The 27,807-nt window shown below is 40.0% G+C and overlaps 1 protein-coding gene across 3 annotated transcripts in view; it reads right to left on the reverse strand.

Moving 5' to 3' along the window:
- ZNF618 (zinc finger protein 618) overlaps positions 1-23,795 on the reverse strand; it is a 163,579-nt gene extending 139,784 nt beyond the window's left edge. For all 3 annotated transcript variants that reach the window (XM_039866852.1, XM_039866851.1, XM_039866835.1), the window contains exon 1: positions 23,676-23,795. In XM_039866852.1, coding sequence (XP_039722786.1) covers positions 23,676-23,708 — 33 coding nt within the window. In that variant the 5' untranslated portion in view covers positions 23,709-23,795. The remainder of the gene's footprint in view (positions 1-23,675) is intronic.
- Positions 23,796-27,807: the final 4,012 nt, after the last annotated feature.

Here is a 27,807-nt window from a genome sequence, read left to right on the forward strand (position 1 = left end):
TAATGTTACACTGCAGAATTAAAAGCAGCATCAGAAGCAGTAAACAGCAGAACTGTCAGTACAGAAAACTGAGTATGTGAGGCAAAGGATAAACTTGAGAAGCACTTATAAAACTCAGAGGAAATAAACAGACTAAAATAATCAAAAGAAGAGATAATTATAGAAAACAAACAATAGGGATAGATGGATATATACATATATCCATCAATAGGGATAGATGGATATATATATATATATATATAGATGGATATATATATGGATAACTGCTCCTCCAAAAACAGATGAGACCAGTGAAACATATGGAACAAAAATTTTCCTATTATTAAGAGCTAAATCTGTAGGCTGGAAGTACATACCATGTATCTAGCAAACTAAAACATAGATACTGCCAGAAATAACCCTTGAATTTCAAGAGTGAAAAGGAATGATAGGAAGCGGGGGGTGGGAGGGGGGTGGTGCGGGAATCAACCACAAAAGTAAAATACCATGTGGCCTCTGAATTATCTCCAATGTGAACACATGATTATACAATATCTATAGAGTTAAGTACTGAAAAATAAAATATGTAACCCAAAAATGCTCTATTTATCCAAGTTGCCATTTACATGAGAAGGAATCAAAAATATCTTCTTAGTTACATAAAGACTCCAAAAGAAAGAAAACTATAATTAAATGAGAAAAGTAAAAAAACACACACATCAGGTATTATAATAAATATAAATAGGAGTAAGTTCCATATTAAAAAAACAGAACCTAAGACTCTGAGTTTTTAAGTATTAAAAAACATGCTATCTGAAAGAAATATAGCTATTTTTAAGGGCATAAAAAGGTTAGAAGTAAAATAAATATGTAAAATTATACCAAGTAAATTCCAACAACAGAAAGCAGGAAGGTGAAAGCAGAAAATATATTTAAAAATTAGGAAAACTAGAACTGAAAGTAGATAGCATAAAGCAGATCAAGGAGGGCCTATTTTTACAGATTAAGGGTAAAATCTATAATAAATAATAAAATGTAGCAGGCAAGTATATTTATGTTAAATAAAGTATCAATAAAATATATAAAGTAAAATATAAAGATCAACAAGTAAAATCAAAAGAAATATTATAGTACTGAAGGACATTAAACAGAGTCTTCGAATTCTTGAAATAATGTAAAGACAATATGATTAGGGCCCTATAGGGAATCTGAAAAATATAATTAATGTTGATGACATATGAAATTGAGAAATATACGTATAGAGCAAACAATAAACCCTAAAAGCAGAAGTTACTTCTGCAAGCAAATAAAACATTCACACAAACTAATATTTAAAAAGGATCCAAATTTTTTCTATAAATTACCAAAAGCAAAACTATCACTGGCAACATTCTCACAGTAAACTAAAATAAATTTAAAAAAAAAAATGGAATCACACAAAAATTTAAATTATACTTTTCAATAATCTTTAAGCTAAACAAAATAGCAGAACTAAAACGACAGAATATTGAGGACAGAAAACAGGAACAGTATTTCACAAAAAGGATAATGGGATGTAACCAAAAATGTACTCAGAGGAAAATTCATTGATTAAGCACTTTTATTATTAAACAGCAAAAAAATAAAGAGTTGAGAGTTCAATTCAAAAAATAAAATCTAAAGAAAACATAAGGGTGGATTTATTTAACATAAACATAATAATTTGGAAGTGTTTTAAGTAGTTATTATTGACAAATAACTAAATTTTTAAGAGGTGGGTTGCAAAAACAATAAATAGGCCTGAACATTAGTATTCAACCAAAAAATAAAGAGAAAAAAATACAACTACAAGAAAATCAGATTAGGAAATACAGCCAAACAGAAGACAATTCTTAAAAAAAAGAAAAAAAAGAAAAAAAAGTCTGTTCTATAAAAGTACAGTTCAAATTCTTGATGAAATGAAAATATTTCGAAGAAAATATAAATGACCAAAACTATTTCAACAAGAGCAAAAGCCAAAAAATTATTGAAGAAAGGAGTACAGTGGAAAATTATCTCCAAAAGCCTAACAAGATAGACAGTTTTAAAGGCAAGTCCTTTTAAACTTTCAAAAGATAGATAATTTCCATGCAATATAAATAAAACCTGGCAGGAACTACAAATAAACATCTGGCATGCACGCTTAAACACTCATTTCCTATACTCTTACAAAACACTAAATGGTTTACACATGACAGGGCCTCAGAATCCCTCTCAACACAGCAATCTCAGCAGCTACCACCAATAGGTACATAATTTGAAATGTATTTATCCTTCTTGTTCCAGATCATTGAAAATGATAGAAAGCTTTCCAATTTATAACCCACTGTACTAGCATAACCCCCATAAAAATGATAAAAACACCACACTAAAAATAAAACTGCAGGACAATCTCACTAATGAATACAGACACAAAACACTGCAAAATAGACCCAGGATGTATTAAAATAATGAAACACCATGAACAAAATGGGTTCCTTCTAGGATGGTTTAATATTAGGAAATCTATTAATATAATTCATCACATCAGCAGATCAAAGTAAGAAAACCATATGGCCATCTGGGTACATAATAAAAATGCATTTGTTAAAAATTCATCATCCTTTTTTCTCCTCTCATTACTAAGGAGCTTTATAGTGGGGGAGGGGATGGTTCACACCCCATTGCAAAAGAAAAATTCAAATATACAAAAGTGAAAATCACTCCTAAATCATACCACTCACCTCCATCTTGATTAAGATTAAAATAATAATAATAAAAAAAATCTCTTAGCAACTCAGAAGGATGCTTAGTAATAAAGAATTCATCAGAAACCAAAATAAAACTTCATACTTGATTACAAAACACTACAATCCTTCCCACTAAAAGAAGAAATAAGACAATACCTGAATACTTGTTATCCCAGCCATTATTCAAATTGCTCTAGAAGGTCTAGTCAACACATAAGAAAAAAAGGACAATATTGTAGAAGAACGGAAATGAGTATTGTTTGCATATATTATAATCTACCTAGAAACCATAAGAAACTATTGGAACTAAGAAGATAATATTGTAAGTTATCCATTAACGAAGCAACCACATAAAATCCAGTAGCCTGAATGATGTATTCACATTAATAAGAAAAATATACAATGAAGGAAATGATCCCATTTACAATGGCAGTCAAAAATACAAAACACCTAGAAATACTCTCAAAAATAAATGTCCAAAACTTATGTAGAAAACACAAAACTTTACTGTGGGTCATATAAGGGAGCATGAATGAGTAAAGAGACCACATCACTGGGCAGAAAAACAAAGTATCATAAGAATGTCTTTCCTATTCAATTCAATGCACAAATTTAATACAATTACAATCATAAAGCAATTTTTGCGTTGGGAAAATTATTCTAAAAATTATTCTGGTAGATTATGAGTGAGACTAATGAAAATTTTGAAGAGAGAATAATCAGGAGAGATGTTTACCAAATATTAAAATATTTTAAAAGCAACAGTACCAAAACAGGGTGGTACTATAACTAAAGTTAGTACATAGCTGGGTCTGTTGAGTCTGTTTCTAGACTGTAATCTATTTCATTTATCTGCCTGTCCAAAACTATGCCAGTTCCACCCTCTTACTTCTTGCAGCTTTAAGACATTTTAATATATACATTTGGAAAATATGGCCTCAATATTAGGCCTCTTACATCCATCCAGTCCTACAGTCCTTCCATTGTCTATGCCCTATACCCGCAATGGACTTAGATACATGACTAGTGGGCCTACACGAAGTTACATCTTCGGTGCAAGAAAAAAAAAATTCAGGTGGAATTAGCCAGCTTACCCTTATGTAGGACTTATTATGTGTCAAGCACTGTCCTAGTGTTTTTAATATTTATCCATCTAATTCTCAATCTACCCGTTTTATAGATGAGGAAACTGACACTGAGATATTAAGTAATTCAAAGTCACACGGTCTGAAAAGGGCTGATCTGGGTTTTACATCCGGTAGTCTATGAAGTGTACGTCCTTAGCCACTTTGCTGTATGCTTATCTGAGCAGTAATCTAATGACTATTTTCCTGGGGCCAGAGCAGCATCGTGTGCCACAGCTCTTGGCCCCACACTGCACACTCCTGCCAGACCTCATGTTGGACTTTTGTAAAATTATGTTGTAATGAACATCTTCATATATAAAATATTTTGATATTTTTGAGTCCCCTCCTTTGGATACAGTCCCAAATAGAAATTATGAGGTGAAGGGTAGATATTAGTTTAACACATTTCCATATTAGACACTCACAGATTACATGCGCACACACACACACATACACACACACAGTTCTGTCCATTCCCTACATAGGCGTTCATTGGTACTAGGCTTTGGGAATCTCTGTTGGTATGGAAAATATAGTAAATTCTTCAAAAAATATTTTGTTGACTCACTTTATATTATGAAAGAGGTTCATGTTCAATGAAGAAAACGTAAGAATATATATGCAAAAGAGGGGGGCAAGACTTATAATTCTATACCCCTCTGAGATAATCTCCATTAATGATTTTGTTCCCTGGGGCACGCTGAAACCCCTGAACCTCCTAATCACTTGTGGGAAACAGGTCCAAGCCGATCTCCAGGTTCAGTTCACCAACTCAGAAGCTCCACTGATGCCTGCTTCATGTATTCACATCTTAAATGCTAAGTTACAAAGAACAAAATTCATCATGAGGATGTGGGAGCCAGGCAGACAGGATATACGTGATCTATTCCTCACCTGCTGGGCAGGAGCAGGGAAGGAGGCTCCACCTGCTTCTAGAACTGGGAGGTCCTAGCAGGAGAATCCAGGGACCAGGTTTCATTCAAGGGCCTCCAAGCTAGTGGTTTTCAAACAGCAGGTCGTGACTCACTGTTGGGTCTTAAAGTTAATTTAATGAGTCACAGCTAGCATTTAAAAAAATAATAAAGTAGAAGAGAATTAAACATTTTAGAATGTATTACAAGCACTTAAGTCTAAATATCGTTCCCTGCTTTTGCTTTACTTATATGAACACATATGTGTGTATCAGATGGTGATATAAAATGTACTTCTTCCTGTGGGTCAGTCACGAAAGTCTGACAGCCACTGCCCAGCACTGCTTCTCCCTTGCTCTGAGACTTAGAACAAGTCACAGGCCTTGCAGAGGTCAGTTCCCTCAGGATACCAATAGGCAGGAATGAGACCGCATTTGTAAAAGCACTTTGCAAAGCTAAAACACTGTTCTGACGTGAGACCAGGTTACCAAAGACTAAATTTCTTCCTCTGACTTTCCCACCCCCATCTTCCCCACCACTGACCCTCTCACTGACCCCAACCCCCTCAGAGACAAGAGTTCTGATTAACCGAACATTCTTGTGGGGCCACATAAAGGATAATGACATTTGGGCAGAATTCTGTGATTTCTGCTTTCAAAGAATTAAATTTACATTAAAATATACTCAATACTAAAGTCACTAAAGATAAGTTCCTCTTTCTTTGCTAATTCATGCGATATCGTTGGCCCAGAATGCTCTGCTCCATCCCTTTCCTCCCACCAACCCAACTTTAGACCCTCAAATCCTATCTGTCCTTCAAAGCCAAGCTCAAATGTCACTTCTTCCAAGAAGCTGCCCCAGATTCCCTATATCAGTATTCATCTTTCCCTCCATCAAACACCCCTGGAGATCAATCTTAAAGCACTGAAAATCTTCTATAGCACAGGATTGAGATCTGTGAACAGAATTCATTCTGATTCAGCATCTTGGTGCTTATCAAAGGTCACACCCATAGTTGGGACAAATATTTAATGGATGGTTGTGGGAGGGATAAGTTCAGAAGCTGTTTAGAAATCTTAAAAGCAGAAAGATTATCATCCAAAAATCGATTATCAGCATATATGCGGAAAAACAACTTATTAGGCAGAAAACTCTGCCTAATAATGAGATTTGAAATAATTTACAAAAAATTACTATGTGTATAAGTAACTAATGCAAGGATAAACATGAAATTAACAGAGATCATCTTGGAGAGGTATGGAATTATGGAGTCTTTTTTTGCTTATATATTCTAGATTTCCTCAATGAACAGGAACCTCTTGCATAATAATAAATTCAATGAAACTTTTTTAAAGAATTTACTATATTTCTTTTCCAAATCGACAGAGTTTGCTAAAGCCTGGTACCAATAAATGCCCCAAAAGGGGCAAGATATATGGAGATGTGTTAAACTAATATCTACCCTTGACCACATAATCTCTCTTTGGGAATATATCTGAAGGAGATGGCTTTAAGAATCAGAATATTTTATATATGAACATGTTTTTTACAGTGTAATTTATAAAAGAGAAAAATAAGAACCAAGCTAAATGTTAAATAAACTATGTTCACTCTCTTCTGTGAATATTATGCAGTTTTGAAAAAGGATGATTAGGTAGACAAAGATGGGGGAAAGAAGAGGCAGAAGGCAAAACTCTAATACATTATTATTCAAATAATAAAAATATGCTTATAAAATTACTAGGAGACAATGGACTAAAATTTTAATAGTCAATATAAGGGGGCTGGAATTTATTTAGCACAATCTTTTCATTTTCTTATTTTCTGATTTCTCCGTAATATCATTAGGTTACTTTAATTACTTAAAAATTAACTTATTAAAACAAATGTTAGCATACATCTAACTGCAGCTGGGGAATAATCCATTTAATATCTGTTTCAGATAAGCCATGACTATTGCTTCTCATCCAATTCAACAAGCACATACTAGCACCACTCTGTGTGAGGCACAATGAAGGCAGAGGTGTGGATGGTCCCTAAGGAAAGATATCTGTGTATCCATGAGACCCAGCATGTTGTTAAAGGAAGTGCACAGGCTTTGAGGTTGGACAGACCCAGGCTCCAATCTCTGCTCTGCTACCTCCCAGGTGCGGTAAATGACAGCACCAATTACCTACCTACAGCAAGTCACCTAACCTCAATGAACCTCAGTTTCTGAATCTATAATGACCCTGAGGCCAGTCTGGGTACCAAGGAGTCTGTCCAGTGGAGCAGCCCACCAGAAAACTGTCCCATCTTGGTGCACATAGCAATTTATATGCTATTTTATAAGTCTGTTCTTAAGACATGATTCTAGTGTTAAAGTTTATTTTAAAGTAATCAAATTAAAACAGTGTTATACTTGTACACCCAGAGAACATAACAGAGTCCAGAAACAGACACAAGTATATGGAAATTTAATATAAGATGAAGACGGCATTTCAAGGAGTTAAGGAAGGGTCATTCAATTATTGGTGTTACAGCAAGGAGCTCACCATTTGGAAAAAAATAGAGCCTGATCTCCTCTGAAGCAGATACATTTCAGAAAGATGAACAATTTAAATGTAAATAAAACCTATACAAAGTAACAGAATAAAAATGAATATTTTTATAAATTCTGTTTTGTTCCCAGTTACTTAATACTGTGAACAATTCTACTATGAGTACTCACACACATCTCACATGGTATACAGGCACAAATATTTCCTGAGTGTACAACAATCCCCCTTATCCACGGTTACAGTTTCCACAGTTTTAGTTTTTCCAGTCAACCACAGCCGAAAATATTAAATGGATAATTCTAGAAATAAACAACTCATACATTTTAAATTACGTGCTGTTCTGGGTAACATGATGAGATCTCACGTCATCCTGCTCTATCCTGCCCAGAAAGTGACTCATCCTTTTGTCCAGCATCTCTATGCTGTATATACTACCTGCCTGTTAGTCACTTAGTAGCTGTCTTGATTATCAGATCTACTGCTGTGATATCAACAGTGCTTGTGGTTTGAGTAACCCTTATTTTACTTCGTAATAGTCCCAAAGTACAAAAGTAGTGATGCTGGCAATTTGGACATGCCAAAGAGAAGCAAGCCATACAGTACTTCCTTTAAGTGAAAATGTATGTAAATATAGGAAAAAACATAGCATACAGAGAATTTGGTACTATCTGTGGTTTCAGGCATCTGTTGGGGGTAAGGGGGTCTTGGTATCCCCTGCAAATAAAGGAAGACTACTGTATGTTCCTAGAAGACAAACTGTTGATATGTTAGGTCACACAAACGTTTAACTTTTGTTTTTATCATCTTAACCATTTGAAGTGTACAGTTCAATAGTGCTAAGTATATTCACAGCGTTGTGCAACTTATCTCTAGAACTTTTTCATCCAGCAAAACTGAAACTTTACACCCACTGAACAACACCTCCCCATTTCCCCTGTCAACCACCATTCTACTTTCTGTTTCTATGAGTTAAACTACTTTAGATACCTCACATGAGTGGAATCATACAGTATTTGTCTTTTTGTGACTAGCTTATTTCACTTAGCACAATGTCAAGGTTTATCCATATTGTAACATGTAACAGCATTTCCTTCTTTTTAAAGGCTGAGTAATATTCCATTTTATGTATATACCACATTTTGTTTATCCATTCATTCATTAATGGACATTAAGAGTTAACGTCCACCTCTTGGCTATAGTGAATAATGCTACAATGAACATGGGTGTACAAATATCTCTTTGAGATCTTCCTTTAAATTCTTTTGGGTTTACACCAAGAAGTAGGATTGCCGGATCTTATGGCAATTCTATTTTTAAGAACTGCCATACTGTTTTCCATAGCAGCTACACCAACAGTACATAATGGTTCTAATTTCTCCACACCCTCGCCAACACTTTTTTTTGATGGTGGCCATCCTAATGAGTATGAGGTGATATCTCACTGTAATTTTAAATTGCATTTCTCTAATGATTAGTGATGTTGAGCATCTTTTCATATGCTTGTTGGTCATTTGTACATCTTCTTAGAGAAATATCTATTCAAGTTTTTTGCCTATTTTTTTTAATCGGATTATTTTGTTGCTGTTAAGTTGTAGGAGTTCTTTATATATTCCGGAAATTAACCCCTTCTCAGATATATGATTTGCAAATACTTTCTCCCATGCTATAGGCTGCCTTTTCACTATCAATTCTTAATGTAGGGAAGTTATTTTAAACTCGACACCAAAAAAACACAGAATCCAAAACACAAAAATATAAACATTTTATTTAACCACCGCTACTACATTAACAAGGTTAAAAAAAAATAAGACTAGAGAATAGCTGGTACCTAAATAACAGAGAGTCAGTATCTCTAAAATCCAAAGACCTTTTTTAAAAATAATGATGATAATAATAATGATAAAGGAAAAAATAAACACTCTGAGAGAAAAATGGGCAAAATGTGTGAACAAGCAACTCACAGTAGAAGAAATGTAAATGGCTGATAAAAATATACCAACAGATGTTTGACCTCATTAGTTTGCCCCTCAGGACATCAAAGATTAAAAATACTGGCAATACAAGGGAATGGCCACAACGTGTAAAATAAACAGTGGCAATCTCCCAGTAGAAATGTAACCTATACCACATGCGGAATGTGAATATGCTGTAATCTAGCAATCAGCCTTCTAGGGTGATGCTAAGGAGATCAGTATACAAGTGAGAAATGTCACACGTAAAAGGATTAGAAATAACCAAAATCCAATAGGCACTGAATTTGGGGACACATATACAGTAGAAATACAATGTAATCCGTAAAGTAATAATAAAAGAGCTACATCTACTGATGAAGAAAGATATCCATGAGTCTAAAAAGAAAAAAGAAAACAAGTTACAGACCAGCATGTAGAATATAATCTCATTGGTATAAAACTGTAATTATATATATTTAGATATACAGAGAGATTACTTGAATAATGTTCATCAAAATGTAAACTACTTGTCTTAGTGGTAGGATTTGGGGATTTTTTTTTTTTTTAAGAATAATCATACTTTTCTGTACTGCTTTAACGTTTTTTGTAATGAATGTATTATTTTTATAATCAGGAAAAAAGAGAACTGATTTTCACTTGGAAAAAAACAGACATGGAGAAACAACTTTGGACAGCCATTTCACACTTAGAAACCAGGATGGAGACAGCCTGGGACTGTGGTCAGGAAGTCCTGAGTTCCAGTTCTGGCTCTGATACTAACCAGCTGAATGACCTTGGGCAAGTTATTTAGCTTGTTGGTACCCTGGATTCCTCACCTATAAAACAGGGATGATAATAATTCTATACCATGAAGTTTTTGAGGATAAAGAGACTAATATTGAGTAGGTTCTCAATAAATATTAGTTTTATTCTCTCCTTTGAGCTCATTATTGAAAGCATTTACCTACCTATACCTGCCACATATTAGGTACTCAAAACGTGTTGGGCAATTAAATGGGATAGATGAATGGGATGGAAGGATGAACAGACAGTCATAAGGAAGGACATCTAAAGGATGGAAAGAAGAAATGGGTGGATGGGTGAGAGGGTAGAGAGAAGGATGGATAGGTGAATAGCTAGACAGACTGATGGCAGGTATGGCAGGCTGTATTTTCCAAATGGCTACACTGATATATATCTCATCCCATATGTTCAATACAATATTGACACAACTCCATCGGGAGCTGGGGTTAATGTCTCTCCCTTGAACTGGGGCATATCTTTGTAATTCCCTCAACCAATACACCGAGGTGAAAGTTATGCTGCATTACTTCTAAGGCTAAGTCATACTTGACTCTCTCTTAGAACATGCACTTTGGAGCCTCAAGGCACCATATAGAAGTTAAGCCACATATGAAGCCACTGTACTAGAGAGACTGCATGGAGATGGATGGATGGATGCCAGAGGAGATCCAGCTATTCGAGTCTTCCAAGCCCTAGCACCAAATAAGAGAATAGAGAAGACTTAAGATGACCCCAGCTCCAGCCACCATATGACCACAACCACAGAGAGGCACTAAATCAGACCAACCAACTGAGCTACTCCCAAGTTCCTGACCCACAGAAACCATGAGGGACAATAAATAATTATTGTCTCAAGCCACTGTTTTGGGGCGATTTGTTACACAGAAATAGATATTGAATACAGACAGTGAGATAAGTGTATGTGGGTGGGAGGATGGACTGATGCTGAATGGACGCCTTCTCTATGAGGAGCCCTGGAAATCTGCCACATCTCATGCTAATATTGGGCCTTATACACCTCTCCGTCTGTTCCAATAGCCTCCTGCCTACCTTCCTATTCCAAGCCCTTCTCACCTCGGCTCTTTAGACACAGTACTTCTAAAAGCCAGCCCTCCAAGCTCCGACTCTGATTAACTACCCTCCTGCCCCTGAACAAACTAACAGCATGTGCTTTCTAAGACCACGTAGTCCAAGCCCTTGTTGTACAGTAGGGGGTACTGAGACCCAAAGAGGGAAAAGAAATTACCCCAGACCATGGCTGAGTTAGGAGCAGGGCTCAGACTACAGATCGGGGTTATTTCTCCTTCAACAGCCTCTGGCCTCCAGGTATCCCCAAGTGGGAGTTCTGCCTCCACCACTCACTGCCTGTGACAGTAATCCCATCAGGGTAGCAAGCGATGCCACAGTCCCAGGCTGGGACGTGCCAGAGCTCTTGGCTCCAAGCATACCTTACATCTGTCTGGGCATAAATTTGCATTCTGAATCCAGGAGGTCCCGATTCCAAGTATGTCAAATGTAATTAATTACAGCAAACCTTCTGCAACTGTTTTCAAACGTAGTATTAAAGACTCTGTGTGCATGAAACACACAACCCGCTGGTCTGTGGAGGCACAGTGGGAGCTAGGGAATGGGAGCCCGCGAGCCTACACCCAGGCCCTGCCAGAGTGGAGAGGGCAACTTCCCAAGACACCACGGTTCAGTATGAGGGCATGAGCAGAGCATCTAAAGGGCCCAGGTTCAAGTCCCAATCACCAATCACCAATTCCATACCTTGGGCAAGTTACTTCACCTTCCTCAACTGTAAAACGGGAATGGAAGAGCTCCATACCTCAAAGGGCTGTTGTAAGCCTGGCCTTTGCTGACCATCTGAACTTGAATCCAACTGCCACTTACCAGCTGTGTAACTTTGGGCAATTCCTTTCACCTCTGAATCTCAATTCCCTCATATTACAAAAAAAAAAGAAAAGAAAAATCTCTACTCTCCAAGGTGATTGCATTAAATGAGATAATAGATGTTAAATGGTTAGCCCAGTGCCTGGCATATAGTAAGCACTCAGCAAATGGGTAATAATTGGAGTTCAAGGTATAAAAATTCTGTTTTGCAAAAATCAAGTGAGATAAATAAGAATGCTAAACTTCAGCCTTTTAATAGAAAAGAGTTCCTAATTAAAAAAAGAACAAAAATTTGTAAGGTTAAATTTCCAACACATGGCTCAAACTTCTTTCAAAACACTAAGAACAGAAGAACTGGGCTGGAAAGTTAGAAACCTGGGTTCAAGTCAGCTTTGCTGCTCCCCTGTCTCATCATCCCCTTCCAGCCTCTGTCCTAGGTTGGAGGTCAGGGTTGCTACATGACCTCCCCACCCTGCCAGCTCTGTCCCCTATGGCAGTACGCCCTCTGGCTCTGACAGAAGTCTTGCTTCCCAAATCATTACGGAGAACAGACAAAACTTAGCAAAAGAATGTCTTCCAGGTCCCGAGGACCCAAAATCCATAGCCCCTAATGTGACCTGGGTTTCTATGCCCAGACCAGTCATACACTGTACTCATTCAGAAAAACCCCAGTTAAAACCCAAAGACTTTACCAAAAATAGATTTTGGACTTTTTTGGTAAGTACAGAAATTGTTGAGAGTAATTTAGTTTTTACCTGCCTTGCTGGATTTACTTCCTTCCTTCCTTCCTAAGTGTTTAATTAATGTTTAGGGGGGATGGATAAGCAAAGTGAGAAACAGATTAATTTTTCCACCTGAATTATTAATCTCAATCTCTCAAAATCAATCTCTTTCTCCCCCCCTCGGTCTGACTGTGTGTGTGTGTGTGTGTGTGTGTGTCTCATAAATTCCCACTACCCCTCCATTTTAACCACCTAGTTATGTTGATTCCTATACCACTATATCGTCCATCTTTCGCAATCCCAAACTCTGCTTTCAGTCTTGCAGTCTGTCCAGTTACCTAATGGAGCCGCTGTATGTCTCTGAGCAAGCCGCTCCCCCTTTCTGAGGGGAACAGGTTGGCTTAAATCAACACTGTCCAATAGAAATGATACAAGCCACATAGGTAATTTCAAATTTTCTAGTAGCCGCATTGTTAAAATAATTTTAAATAAGTAAAATTAATTTTAATGATGTATCTTATTTAACTCAACATATTAAATGTTGTTATTTCAACCTGTACTCAGTATTTTAAAAATTATTACTGAGGTCTTTTATAGTCTTTTTTCCCACGAAGTCTGTAAAAACCAGTGTGGATTTTACACTTACAGTACATCTTAATTCTGGCTAGCCACAGTTCAACTGCTCAGTAGCCACACGCAGCTAGTGCTTACAAATGCATACTGACTGGTACACGTTTAGATAAATCTCTATTTACCTTTTTTGCTCTACACTCCTCTGACCCAAAAAGACCAGCCTCCCAACAAATTCCACCTCTAGCTAGTAGCACCCCAGGAAGTTTCTCTGCCTTAGGCTTCGTTTCAGGCTAGTTTCAGTTTTATTTCAGATCAGTTTCACTTTCTGCTTTTCTAGCATGCATTATAAGAAACACCTACAAAAACACTTAAATTTTTATAGTTATTTTTCCCAGTTGATGAAATTAAAAACTCCAGCATCCAAAAGTGTCTTCATCTATTCTCTCTGGGTATTCCAAGTGCCTTGGCTATGTCCACTTGGCTCACAAAACTCTGCGTTCAAAATAAAAACAAAAAGCAAATTCTCTGCAAAATTTCACCCAATGAAAATTCCCATCTTCAATTCTCTAGTAGTGTTGGGGTTGCTGTGGATTTGTCTGGCAGAGGCTCAAAGCTGAGAGGTAGAATGGCTCAGCCTCAGGCATGCTGTCTTGGACAATAACACATCCAGTAAACTGACCAAAACAGCTACTGACTTTGAATGTTCCCAGCAAGCCAGGGACTTGCCAGGGGGAAAACTCCGGCCCCCTCTGCTTTACAGGAGTCATTTCCACCCATGGGAGAGATACCAGGTTTTGTTTCTTCCTGGGTGCTCCCCACCCCCACCCCACCCCCCACCACCATCAGGACTGGTCCCTGAGAAGCAAAAAATCCATCCCTGACACAGAGCTCACTTCGCTACAATGTGAGTTTTCCTGTGTGTCATACAGCAGACTAGGGAGCAGAGCACCACCTGACTCCATTTATTCTCTTAACTTATATAGGAAGCCTCCTTCTGCTTTGTCAGCCAAAATATTTATATCATTTTTCTGTCTACGCAATACCATCCTCACATCAGCCTCCCCTCCTTTCCTTTTTAAGAAAAGAAAGGAGTTGTCGTCAACATGTTTCTCCAGGCCTTCGCTGTTTATGAAGCACTTTTGAGTCCGTTATGTGATGCTCACAGGAAGCTCGTGAGGGGTAGACGACTGGACTGTTCTTCCACTTAACAGATAAACAAACAGAGGCCATGTCAGTAGGCCCTGACCTCAGTGTCTCCTGGGGCTAGGGAGGTCATATGCATGATTGAAATGGGAGGAGAGTGGGAACTGACTCAAACAGGAGAGCACACATCCTGTCAAAGGCCTAAAAAAGCCACTTTTTAAACCTCATACCAGCAAATAAAATAAAACAAGGGAAGAGGTCACTTCACCTATGGGCACCCATCTGTGACTCTGGGTTTATACAATTTACCCAACAGGGCACTAAACACTAGTGATTAGTGCTATTTATAAAAATTAACATGTATTAAAAAATAATAATATATGTAGGGCTTCAGCTTTAAAAGCATTTTCAAACATGTTATTTTATTTCATTCTTGTGAAAGATTATATCCATCCCATTTCCCAGATGTACAAATTAAGATCCCGAGAGACTGAGAAATTCATATGTGGTCTTACAGGGTGTAAACAGCAAACCTGTCACAAACACAGGTCATCACCCAGGAACCCGAGGGCCTGCCCTGTCCTTGTGTCACGTCGTCTATACTACAGGAGTGATTGAGGGTGGTATACCGGCCGACCTAGTGGCCCAGCCACCAGCATCTCCCCTCTGAAATTTGATCACTCCAAGATCAGGCAGAGAAGCAGGTCATCCAACCCTGCTTTGATGATAACCCCAAGGGTATCTAATTATAACAGGGAAGGGAGGAGTCGGGAGCCTCTATTTCTCAATACCAAATTAACTTTAATTCCTTTTGACACAGTGTCTGTACAAATAGTAGGAAACCATTGGTTGAGGAGTTAAGAAATCTGTTGAGGCTCAAAGGTCCACTTCTGCCTATTCACTTAGGTTTTCGACAAGCAGCCCTACCTCACTTCTGTGTGTGTGTGTGTGTGTGTGTGTGCGCGCGCGCGTGTGTGTGTGTGTCTAGATCAAGAATGACAAAATTGGCTTCATGTTCCATGCTAAACCCAAATGACTAGCAGCATCAAACTAAGAAGGTCTCTGAGACCATTGGCCAGACTCAATGAAAAGGACTAGCACAATTGATTAGCAATGTCTACCACAGGCTTGGCAATGGGGAGTATTAGCACATATGTTACTTATTTACCATTCCTGGACTAGATGCTGTACAAATAACATACTGTAAGCGAAAAACACTTTGCCTTTACAAAGCCTTTACAAAGCTTTTTTTCTCGCATCCCTCACTTTTTAGAAGAATCTTGTGCCACACATTTAATCATCATCATCATCATCATCATCGTCATCATCATCCCTACTTCACAGATAAGAAAAACAAAATGCAGGGCAAGGAAGTACTTTGGAAAGATCACAAAATGATTATGTAGTGGAGACCAGAGGAGAGCCAAGCCTTGTCCCTCGAACTTCAATCTGTTCATTCTATCCTTGGAAATGTCAAACTGGTGTTCTGCCATTGACAAGACAGCTCATCCATGCAGCTATACAGAAGGATGAGTTTACAAGGCTTCACTTCCCTCCCATGGGCTACTTACACCTTTTAGAGAAGTAAAGGTATGAAAGGAAACAGGTGCTAACTCAAAGTTCCAGAAGCTTCTTCCCAAGGTCAAGTCCCATCTCACTGGCGAAGCCAAGCCCAGAGATGAGTGAGGGAGGGGGAAAAATAAAAAGGCACAACTAGAAATTCCTAAAGTCACAGTTCACTCCACCAGGACCATGACAATCTACTTAATTCCAAAGTGCCATAGACTGTCAGATACACCATGAATTTTATAACAGCTTCTGGAGAAGAAAAAAATAAAGAGGGAGAAACAGCATGCTAACAGAACACATCTATTGTTAACACACATCCCAATTTCAGATATGTGAAAATGTGGGAACACGACCATTGAGGAAATATGGTCTACCTCAAAATGGGATCTTGGGCTCACCTGCTCAGCTGGGCCATGTATAAAGTGTTTTATAAAACTTACAGAAAAAGATTAAGCAAATAAACAGAATGTTCTCAGTTTTCTCCCATCTATTTTCCTTGAATCTTTGGTGTCTGCAAAACAGAATCCAACCAAAGACGGGGTCTGATTGAACATCAAATGCCACATTCAGCTATTTCACATTGAAGGGGTCCATGTGTTCTGGTGTTCTACAAACAGTGCCCTCATGTCCAGTTCCTGGGCCCATGGCCAAGAAGACCAGCTCCTCGATCAAATACTAGGTACTGTCAAGCCCCTTCCACCTCAAGGCTTCCCCCATTTCCACCTCCTCAGAAACTCTGAGTCTCATTCACCATACCTGCATCTGTCACCTGGATGATGACCCTAGATGGCCCACCCCCCAGCCATTTTAAAGAAACAGTTTCTAGGACAGAACGAAGACGGTGAGAACTTTTTAAAATTCCCTCAAGACATGTAAAGCCAAAGAAGCATTATCCCGAACCAAGAAGCCCCGTCTGCTTTATCATTCCAAAGGGGCCATGGTTTCAGAGCCAGCTCTTAAGAAAATGTGTTTATGGCTCCCTAATCAAACACTGGCTTTGCCCAAATGGCCAAACCCAAAATGGTCACCTACTCTTCACTAGACTCAAATCTAACTGATCTGAGCTATTTCCAAAAATCAAATTAAGTCATTAAATATTCATTGAGCTGCTGCTCTGTACTAGACCCTAAAATGAATAACCCATGATCTCTGCCCTCAAGAAACTCACAAGCTGGCTGGAGAAACCAACCAACTCTCATCTGTGGGTCCATGGCATCTGGGAAGTGCTGCGGCATGGGGAAAGATGAACCCCCTGGGGAAGCTTCAGGGGTTGGGGTACTCCACGGAAGAGGATGTGCAGGTGGTTTCAAGGGGGTCTGGTTTCTCACGGAGCGGAGATGAATAAGGGAGAGGGCACAGAGACAGGAGGCCCAGCATGAGCAGAAGCTCAAAGGTAGACAGTTCACCGGGATTAAGATTTACAGCTTTTAAACACTGTGCCACAGGCTTTGAAACAAATCCAGAACTATTCGAAGGAGCTAGAGCATCCCTGGAATGAAAGCACTGAGAACACATTTGACAGGAAAGACGTATAAGACCCAGGAGATGTCTCATCCTGGTCTGTCTTAAAGCAGCAACCAAAAATCTTTCCTAACGCTTAGTTGTTACCTAACTAACTCTGCCCATTAAGGATAATCCACCAAGTTTCTAGCACTACCAAAGCCATTATTACTAGAACTCGATCTCCCCAAATGGAGACCTATTGGCCCCTGGGGTCAAGAGATAACTAACATGTGTTGACCACTTTCCAAGGACCACTTTCTAAGGACTGGCTGGGTGTTTTCATATGCGCTGCTTCATTTAACTTTAAAACAACTCTTCAAGGTCAAGATTATTACCCCCTTTTTCCCAGGTACAGAAGTTGTGGTTCCAAAATCGGAAGTCACTTTCCCAAAGCAATACAAAGCTAACCATGCAATGAGGTTGGATTTCAAACACTGGTCTGGCTGGCCTCAAATCCAGCCTTCCATTAAACCAACTAGGTGGATGCTAGATAACTATGCTTCTGACTTAAGGCCTATACCGGGGGAATTACCTAGTGGTTCCGTGTTTAGTTCAGAAATGGATTTCATCAAGACCATCTTTGCCCCCTTACCTCTCTCCCCTCCAAACCCAATCCTACCCACCTGCTGTCTACTTACATCTTCATCCTTTCAGTCCATACTTTATTTAAAACCCATCTCCTATGACTGCCTCCTGCACCTGCACTTTTCAACTTCAATGGCACACATGCAGGAGTTTCTAGCCATCGTTTGTCATTTTTAGCTACAGCATTCTGGCCTAACCCTGGCAGAAGACTGCTCTGAGACAAATAAAAGGGAGGTGTGGACCACTTGAGCCAGAAGAGGCTAAATGGATAAAACTCATCACCACTATCAGCTGAAATGCCTTCACGCAAATAGAGCTCAGGAAGGAAGTCCCACCAACAAAACCAAGAGCTTCAGAAGATGTGTCACAAAACTGCTGAGGCCACCTAGAACAACAACTAGATGGAACACTGGTCTGGCCCTGTGCTGTCCAATACAGAAGCCACTAGCCACATGAGTCTTCTGAGCACATGAAATGTCGCAAATCAGAAAAGGCTTCAACACTCCCCAAAGAAAGAATGTAAAACGTCACATCAATACTTTTATATTAATGATGTATTGAAATGACAGTATTGTGGATATGTTAGGTTAAATAAACTATATTATTAAAATGAATTTCATCTGTTTCTTTTTACTTTTTCTAAAGCATTACTAGAAAATTTTAAATTCTATATGTGGCTCACATTGGTGGCTCAAATTATACTTCTATCGGACAGCACTGGTCTGACACATGTAAAAGATGAGACTAACAGCAATTCTGGAGTGTTTAGGAAGTGCATACACACGAAAATGTAGACACTCACACAGAGTCTGATTAAAATTTAAAAACGGCACAAACATGAACTCACTAACTCCAGAAAAATTCCTCTGGCAATTTGAAGTAAAAGTGAGGAGTAAAAGTAACTGCTATTCCTCCCACCGAGACAGGGATTCCACATGACCTAAAATCTCCTTTCCAGCAAGAAAATCTGGCAAAAATGTGGCCTTCTCTCTAGCACCATTCCTGAAGGTCTTATCCAAGGCCAACAAGCTGGGAAATGAGCCTGACTGCCACACAGCTAAGACTTCTTCACAGGTGGCCCTTAAGTAGTCGGCTCGACCAGGGGACTAACACGTGCCATAGGACACCCCTACAGGATTCATGTAAGTCAACTAGAATGGGAAAATAAAGTATAAGCAGTAAAGTGTACTTGTAGCACGTCATAGTGGATCATCTAGTCCAGTACCTTTCAAACTTTTTAATCATGACTCACAGTAGGAATTTAATTTCTTATCATGCACATACATCAGCTAATATAAATAAAACAAGTTTCATGAGACAACACTTACCTTCAATACTGTGCTATTCCGCTGCTGCTCTGTGTACCCCATATTCTAGTCTATTCCTTTTTTTTATGTTGATGGTCACCCACTAAATTGATTTTACAACCCACTAATGGGTCATGACACAGCCTAGCCTGTGTACAGCAAATAAGAAGTACGCTCCCCACTCTGTGACTGACACTGATATTTGACCACTGTGTCCCTCTCTCCAAAATTGAGGCATATGGATGTGACCTCAAGAATCCTTCTCCTCAACACAGTGTTCCAGGAAGCTACAGCAAATCACTTGGAGTCAAAATCAGAGATTAAACCAATTTACTATCCTTGTTCTGGTCCAAAGCTCTCATTTTACAAATGCAAAAACTGAGGCTCAGAAGGAAAAAGTGATTTGTCCAAGGTCATACAGCAAGACAATGGGAAAGCTAAGACTCTTGTGCACCCACAAATCTACTTCACTTTACATCAGCAAGCAGAAGACACAACTGATATGAAACATTACACGAATATGGAAAAAAATTCAAAATTTCACCACGACCATGAAAAGTCAGCATACTTCCAGTGGAACATAGCAAGGAAGTTCTTATCACCCCACCAAGGAGAAGACATGAGGATTCTGAGGTCAAAGGAACTCAGCCAAGAGCTGAGTCAAAGGTGGGGGTGGGGGGGATGGTATCTGACAATGGAGAGTTTTTAAATTCTGTTTCTCAAATGAAACAAACCATTGGCTATTTATTTTCTAGGACCGGGGAGAGGTCGGCCTTCCACTGACCAGCCATTTTTGTTGCTTTCCTTCTGCAAAAGCAAGAGGCCTTGTTCAAGTTCACCTCTGTGCAGGGCTAAAGTATAAGCAAACCCTTTTTCCTTGCTTGGTCCAAAGTCAAGCTATAAAGCAGGCCCTTGAAATTTCAAACCTTATTAGAAAAAAAAAAACTCCTTAGGCAGAAAAGCAAAACATTAAGAAATAAGAGTCTCCACTGTGAAACTGAGTACAAATGATCTTTCACCAAAATAACTCAGCCCATCATCAAATTACCACCCCTCAAGTCCAATTTGCCAGATTTTTTGCCCAATATTATAAGAGTGTGGTAAGCAGACATGGGCTAATAAAAATTAGCTCAAATATCCATTTCTGGTCACACATCCACCTAAAATAGGAGGTGAGAGAGGCAAAGCCCAGGTCAGATCTCAATCCTGAGAGACACCAATAGAAACAAAAGAAAAGTGACCCCACCCCCAACAGTACCATCATGCACCTCTATTTCCTTTACAACAAACATGATCAGAATAAACAATTTTTTTTTTTAAAGGGAAAAACAGGTCTACGAAACAAATGATTTTCAATTTCTTGCCAGGGGTTCCCTTTAAAATACAAACACAAAATTTCAGCAGAATGGAATGAAGGAATCTGAGTTGTGTGTCAGGAGAGCCAGGACACACAAAGGGACGTGCTGCAATATTTTTATTCCTTGCACCAGAAATAACCTGTTATCTACAACCCTGACTTTTTCTCAGATGCCTGGTAGGGGTGCTCACCTACCCCTCCCCAGACTAGGGCATAGCTCTCCTCCATCTCTTGCTAAACTCAGGCCTACTGTCTGTCTCATGAATCCTCCAGAGCCCTTGGAAATTATAAATTCTTTGACCGTCCTAGGCATCGGCCTAAATAATTCAACAGAAAAAAAATTTAATTATGTTACTTTAAAAAAAAAAAAAAGCTCATTCCAAATATGTCAGAATGTGGCCAGTCAGCCCTGAAGGGTTTCGTTACTAAAAAAATAAAATCTCCCAAATGCAATGGCGATGATGGGAAATGTCGAACCTCTGCCACTGTCAAATATATTTCACAGAATTCGTATCCCCTCAGAAATCTGAATTTCCACAAAACGAGGTTGGGAATCCATGGACTGGGGCCACCATTTCTTCAAAGAGCAGCTGGTGGCTGGCGAAAGGGGCACAGGGTTTCCTGTCCTAGCCCTGTGTGACCCACCATTAGCTCTCCATCCAAGATGCCACCAAGATCTCATCCCATAAATGCTCATAATATACCCCTCTTTTGGACAGAAAAATTAGGACTTGTTTTTGTTTTTGTTTTTGGTTCAAAATCTCCAGCAAATTCAATCAGATACTAATTCATCACAAATAACTGTTCGACTTTGGGTAGGTACCTTATTTTCATTTGTTAAATTTTAATTTCGTCAATATCTGTCTTCTAAAAAAAAAATTTATTTTTTTGTTTCACCTTCATTTCATTCATTTTAAGGCCAAAAGACTACATCAAATGCTGTTTGCATACGTGCTTTCATGTTCCAAAGGCAAGTACCTTTGGGTTTGGCTTTTGTTTGTATTTTGATTTTTTTCCCTTCAAAAAGAAAAATTAAATTTTGATGCTAGAATCAGCTGAATTGGAGTTTCACCCCATTTTTTTCAGCAAAGTAACTGTTCCACTAGAGAAGGTGAACAAGAATCAGAATTTTCATCTCCTCTCTATCCTTCTCCTTTTATCTTCCCTTCTCGTTAAGTCAGGAAAATTGCTTTTTTTTTAAATCACAGACCACCCCCAATGATCAAGGCTAATGGATTTTTTCCCTCTTTGAAAGTAATCAAATTTGTGAAAAATACCAAATGTTAATAAACTACCAACCCCACATCACAATCAAAGAGGCCTGAAACCAATCTGGATTTTTAAAAAAATAATAAATTTTTCAAATTGGAAGAGTGAACAAGCACAGAGAAGGAAAAATTTTCTTCCTCCAAGGATTCCACAACCCTTGTCATTATCAACTGATTCAGTTGCATGCCATAAAAAATGAGCTTCTGTGAATCCACTGTTAGTTTTTTCATAATAATGTTAATTATGCATATCTTATTTTAATGGCGGTCTCTCCTACAAATCTGTGGACTACTCAATTTGTAGAATATAATGGATTTACATTATTTTTCCACTGAATATTCCTCAAAAAAGGGTCCTGACATTTTCTGGATAAAACAACAACAAAAAAAGAAATGCCTAGAGCTTTCAGAAAACAAAATCAGAAAACAGTCTTAATTATTCCATCAAAACAAAATAACACAAAACCCAAGAAACATACAGAAAAAAGAGAGGATTTCACTCTAACTTTTCCAGTTTGTTTTTCTTTAGAACCTTGGGACCTTAAATGCAGTAAAGTGTAAATGTAAAATTAAAAAAAAAAAAAATCTACAATTTCTGGGTGTGTCCAAAGCCAACATTTTAGGGTCTATTTTCTCTTTTAAATCCTTCCTTCTTGGGAATAGAAAAACTTAGATATTGCCAAATGGTGAAATGAGTCTTTTTTGCCCGCTGAGCTAAACAAGTTCCAAATTACAATGAAGTACAATTCCTAATTGCTTCATAAAGCCAATTCTCCCAGTTTTCCTTAAACTCAACAATTTCCCTCCTTTCCTCATTCCAATTAGTTTTTTTCTCAGACTAAAATGAGTTAGGCAGCCAAATCGACTTTGTTTTTAGGAGACTTTTTGCTTTCTTCCCTTTAAAAACTGAATTCATTCAAATTCCAGCTTAATTTTCATTTACATATTATCTGGATTTGGCTTCAGAAATAAAAATAGTCTCCATGCTCCTGAAAGATCAAAGTAAAAATTTTCACCCCAAAAAGGAGAAAAAAAGAATCCTTTTCCCCTCCACTGCCTTATAGTGCAAACTTTTGAAAAAATAAGAAATAAAAAATATTTCTTTTCAATTTTAATTTCTTTTTTTATTTACAAAATAGTATCCTCTAGGTGGCGTCGTTTTAATGGGAAAAAACTACCGTTTGAAGAAAAATTAGAAAAAAAAATTGAGAAAGGGAAATATGGCCTAAAAAAAAAAAAGATTGTTGCAAAGATGGGGGCCAGGGAGGAAAAGACCTCCCGGGGGTCATCAGGGCTTGAGCTCAGGAAGGGTCAGGGGGAAATTGCAAATTTGAGGGGGAGGGGGGAAAGCTGGAAGGGGTTGCATTTTTGCAAAATGTGAATTGTCCAAACTGAAATGGCTGCTCTGTTCTCTCACCGCTTTGTTTTCTGGGCTCCGGTCCGAGCCCGGGGCCAGCGAGGGCGCTGAGTGGAGGTCCGAAAAGACCCCCTCGTCTCCCCCACCCTCTTCGCACCCCGCGGCGCCCGGGGGGGGGCTCTCCAGACCCCTACCCTTCGGTTTGCGCCCACAAAAAGCCCGCAAACGTGCCCAGGCACTTTGCATTTTGCAAATCTTGCAATGAAGTGGCGCAGCGCCCCGGGTCCCGGCCCCCCGGGGTCCCCCGCGCAGTGCATGCCCCCGGCCCCCCGTCGTACCTGCGGAGCCGCTGCGCCGCCCGGCTGGTTCATGGGTCCGTGCGGGAGGAGGCGGCCCCGGCGCGTCCTGCTCCTCCCGGGCCGGGTTGCTGGTGCGCGCACAATGCCGCCGCCGCTGCCGCCGCCCTTAAAACCGCCGCCCGCTCCTCGCCGCCCATCAGGCCGGAGACGGCGGGGCGCCTGAGAACGCCGCCAGGAAACGCCGACCCTCGCCCCCACCGACCGCGCAATGCGCGCGACGCCAGCCGCCGCCGCCGCCATAGCCGAACCGCCCCTCGCCCGGGACCGCCGCCGCCCCCGCCGCCCTGCCCGCTTCCGACGCGTCCCCTCCGCGACGCGATCCGGGCCTCGTATCGACCTCCGCGCCGCCGCCGACCTCCATGCGCAGTGATGACACCTGAAAACCATTGGCCCCCAGGCGCCGCTCCCGCCTGCCAGCCCCCGGGCCGCCACGCCGCCCCCAAACTTTCAGGGGCCGCGCCCGCCTCCTGACGCCCCGGCGCCGCCCCCCCAGCCTTTCTGCCCTCCCACCCAATTCTCCAGCTTTCTGCACCCAGGCAAACAATCATTTACACATTGGAAAAAGTTTGAGAATACCTCTTAGCAGAACACAAGGGTAATGAACTCTTCTGGTACCCCCCATACCCCCCAAAAAATCAAATTGATTTTTTAAATAAAGTTTGAAGAGCTGGCCTTATGGAAGAATTGTAAGGTTCAATGAAGCTGTCTCTATTGCCCGTGCCACCCGTCCAAAAAAAAATCTAATGTATTTTTAAAATAAAAGTTTGAGGAACTGGTTCCTTGACAGGGAATTCTTTCTAGCCCCCCAATCAGATTGATTTTAAAAATAAATATTTGAGAAGCTACTTTATAATTATATGAAATGAGGGATGAACAGAGTATTTCTATCTGCCCCAGTCAAAAATGTTAAAGAACATTTATTTTAAAAATAAAAGTTTGAAGAAATGGCTCTATGTAAGACGACAAAGTTTAAAGAGTAAGGGGGATTAGCCCCAATCAAGTTTAAGTTAAAAAGAAAAACTTGAGAAACTGCTCCTATGTGAAATAGATGGTGAACGAGAATATTTCTATACAACACCCTAAAAAATCAGAGAGAGATATATATATATATACTGTTTTTTAGTGGAAGAACTGCCTCCCTGTGACTTGGGAAGTTCTGAAGGGGATTTTTTTTTTTTTTCTGTCCTCTTCACATGCTCTAAAATCAAATTTTTTAAATTAAGTGTGAAGGACCTACCTCCTAAAAAGACGAGAGATTACTAGGTCCACCTGTATTTCCCACAATTGATTGATTTTAAACAAAAATTTGAATAACTACTTATTTATGACATGAAAGAAATCTTTCTTTGACCCTCCTCAAGAGAAAAATATAAAGATACTTTTTTAAAAATAAAAGCATTGGATATCAAGGGTAAACAGATATCTTTTCTCTGTCCCCACCTCAAAAGTTTTTTCCATGTTTAAAGAGCTGGATCAATAAGAGACAGAGAGGGTTATGGAAATTTTTTCTCTTCAGCCCCCAGAAAAGTTATCATTTTTTTAAATGTCAGGAAACTGAGGGACTGTAAAAAAGATACTCCCTCCCCTGAAGAATAAAAATGTGGAAATGTAGCCCTCCATAAGAAGCACAGAATTAAGAGACACACTTTTCTCCCCACCAAACACACCCATAAGAGGTTAAGAGGGATCTTCTAATCATTTCCCACCCCTCAAAAAAGTTGGAGAGTCATTAAAAATAAGTGGCCATTTCCCTCCCTGCCAGCCCAGCAAGTACGTTCCTGGCAGAGGTTTGGCAGATTTTGCCAAGGCTAGTGTAAGGCAGGCACCCAGGGGAGCAGGGCAGCCTGCGGAGTTTGGCAGAATTGGGTTCCCCTGAGCCCTGAGCATACGTGATGGCCAGGCAGCCCCCACTCGGTGGCTGAGGCCTTGTTGCCAGAACAGATAATCTCTGACTCCATCCCTGTGTGAAGATTTCTGGGTTCCTTCCTCAAGGCCAAGACCTTTCCTCTGCCTAGTGGAGCTTAGCCTGACCTTAGACTCTGGAGTAAAAGAAACTGGACCCAAATAATATTGGATCTCAATTACCAGACTCAGAGCTATAAGGTATCAAGGAAAAAATAAACTCTGCCCTGGGAGTCAGGAAAACATGATACAGTGTGTATTCATTGAGCACTTACTATGTGCCAGGCACTTTGTGTTTAGTAGGGCAGACACGTCATAGAGAAGAGGATTGCTTGCAGCAGCCTTTCTCAAACTTGAGGGAGCCTCAGAATCACAGGGAGGGCCTGTGCCAACACGGATTGAAACCCACCCAGAATCTGCATTTCTAACAAGTTCCCAGGTAAACTTGTTGCTGATCTAAGGACCACATTTTTAAAACTATTGCAATACGGTGCCAACAGCTAAATGCACAGGTGTGGGAGAAAGAGGAAGGGCCTGACCCAGGGGAATGGGTGAGGGGGTCAGCGAAATTTCCTGGAGGAATAACATCCTGCTAGAGGGCTGGGTCTAAGCACTTTTCCTCTCCATGTCTTAATCTGATGGCAGGGGCTCTCTAGATCAGAGATTCTTAAATAGAGACCTTGGATAGGTTTGGGGATCCATGAACTAAGCAATTTTATGTCGTAAGCAAATTTATGTTCATATGGTTGTTTTGGGGGAGAAAATTTCTGGCTTCACCATTTTCTCAAAAGGATCAGCGACCCCAACCTGGGATGATCTGCAGCCTATTTCCAGGCACCTCTGGCCTAGAAAACCCTTGTGGGTCTTTCTGGAATTACAGCAAGCCCTTTCTGCTTCTCTACCACCCACGGGCCACAGGAACTGGGCCTTCTTCCTCTTCTGCCAGCATATCTCCATAGAGAGCCCAGAGTGTGTTGGACACCACTGTGGGGAGCCATGTCCTCCACAGGGGGGCCAGCCCTGGAGTGTATGTCCTTTCTTCCCTCTGTCCCTACTGGGCCATGAATGATATGCTGGGGGACCAAAGGCGGAGCTTGATGTCTTCCTGACAAAATCCAGTTTCTAAATGAATACACACATTTCCCAAACCACAGTGGAAACTCTACAGTCCCCCGGGGCTATGATTTATCCCTGTTCAGGAAGTTAACTAAGGGTTAAATAAGAGGGAAGGACAAGGAGAGGAGTCAAAGTATTTGATGAGAGCCCACGGGGCAAGACCAGACCTGCTCAACACTGGAAGAGAGGGACAATATTGCAGGGGCAGAATGACCATCGGTCAGAGCTGCATAAAACAAACGTTTACCTTAGATGGTAGCATGATCCAGTAGTGCCCATGATTCAATTCAACATACCTGTGTTTATCTAATGCTGGAAACTTCTGCCCGCTTCCATGCCCAGCCCACTGCCCCCAGAACCAGCAGTGCCGCATTAACACCTATATGGCTTAATTATTTAGGGCTGTGGCATCTACTGGCTGGGTTGCAACCTTGGCTCTGGCCCTTGTATGCTCTGTGATCTTGAACAGACAGCTCAACCTCCCCTTGCCTCCATTTCCTCATCCTTCAAATGGCGCTGACAACAGTATCTTCCCCATGGGGGTACTCTGAGGATGAAATGAGATAACACATGTAAAGCTTTTAGAAAGTGCCTAGCATAAAGAAAGGGCTCCACAGACGTCAGCTATTGGAATCACAGAGACACATGTTTCCCGCCTCTGCCACTGACTAACTGTGTGACCCTGGGCTTGTGGCTTAATATGTGAGGCTAGTTTCTGTCTTTATAAAATGGGGTCCTGAAATCTAACAGTCTTATCAACACTCTTTTACTTGTAACCAGTAGTAACAAAATCACGGTGAACCAAAAAAAGAAACAAAAAGGTGTTATTAAATGAGAAGGTGGATTATGGTAGCCAAGGGCAGGAAATAAAACGAAGCCTCAAGGGGATTTGGAACTAGAAAAGAGAAAATCATCAGGAACTGTGCTTGCTCTTGTCATCACTCTGGGCCATAGGTCTCTTGACATCTCATGCCCTAATTCATACTCTGTGTGTGTCTCTCGCCATCCCTTCCACCCTGCCTCTCTCTGGGTGGGCTTCTCTAGGCACACGGTTAAAACGATCACCTCGCCGTCCTCTCAGTGACAACAGGTG

This window comes from Pteropus medius, unplaced genomic scaffold (genome assembly GCF_902729225.1).
Source record: "Pteropus medius unplaced genomic scaffold, Ma_sr-lr_union100, whole genome shotgun sequence".
In the NCBI taxonomy this organism is placed as follows: Eukaryota; Metazoa; Chordata; class Mammalia; order Chiroptera; family Pteropodidae; genus Pteropus; species Pteropus medius.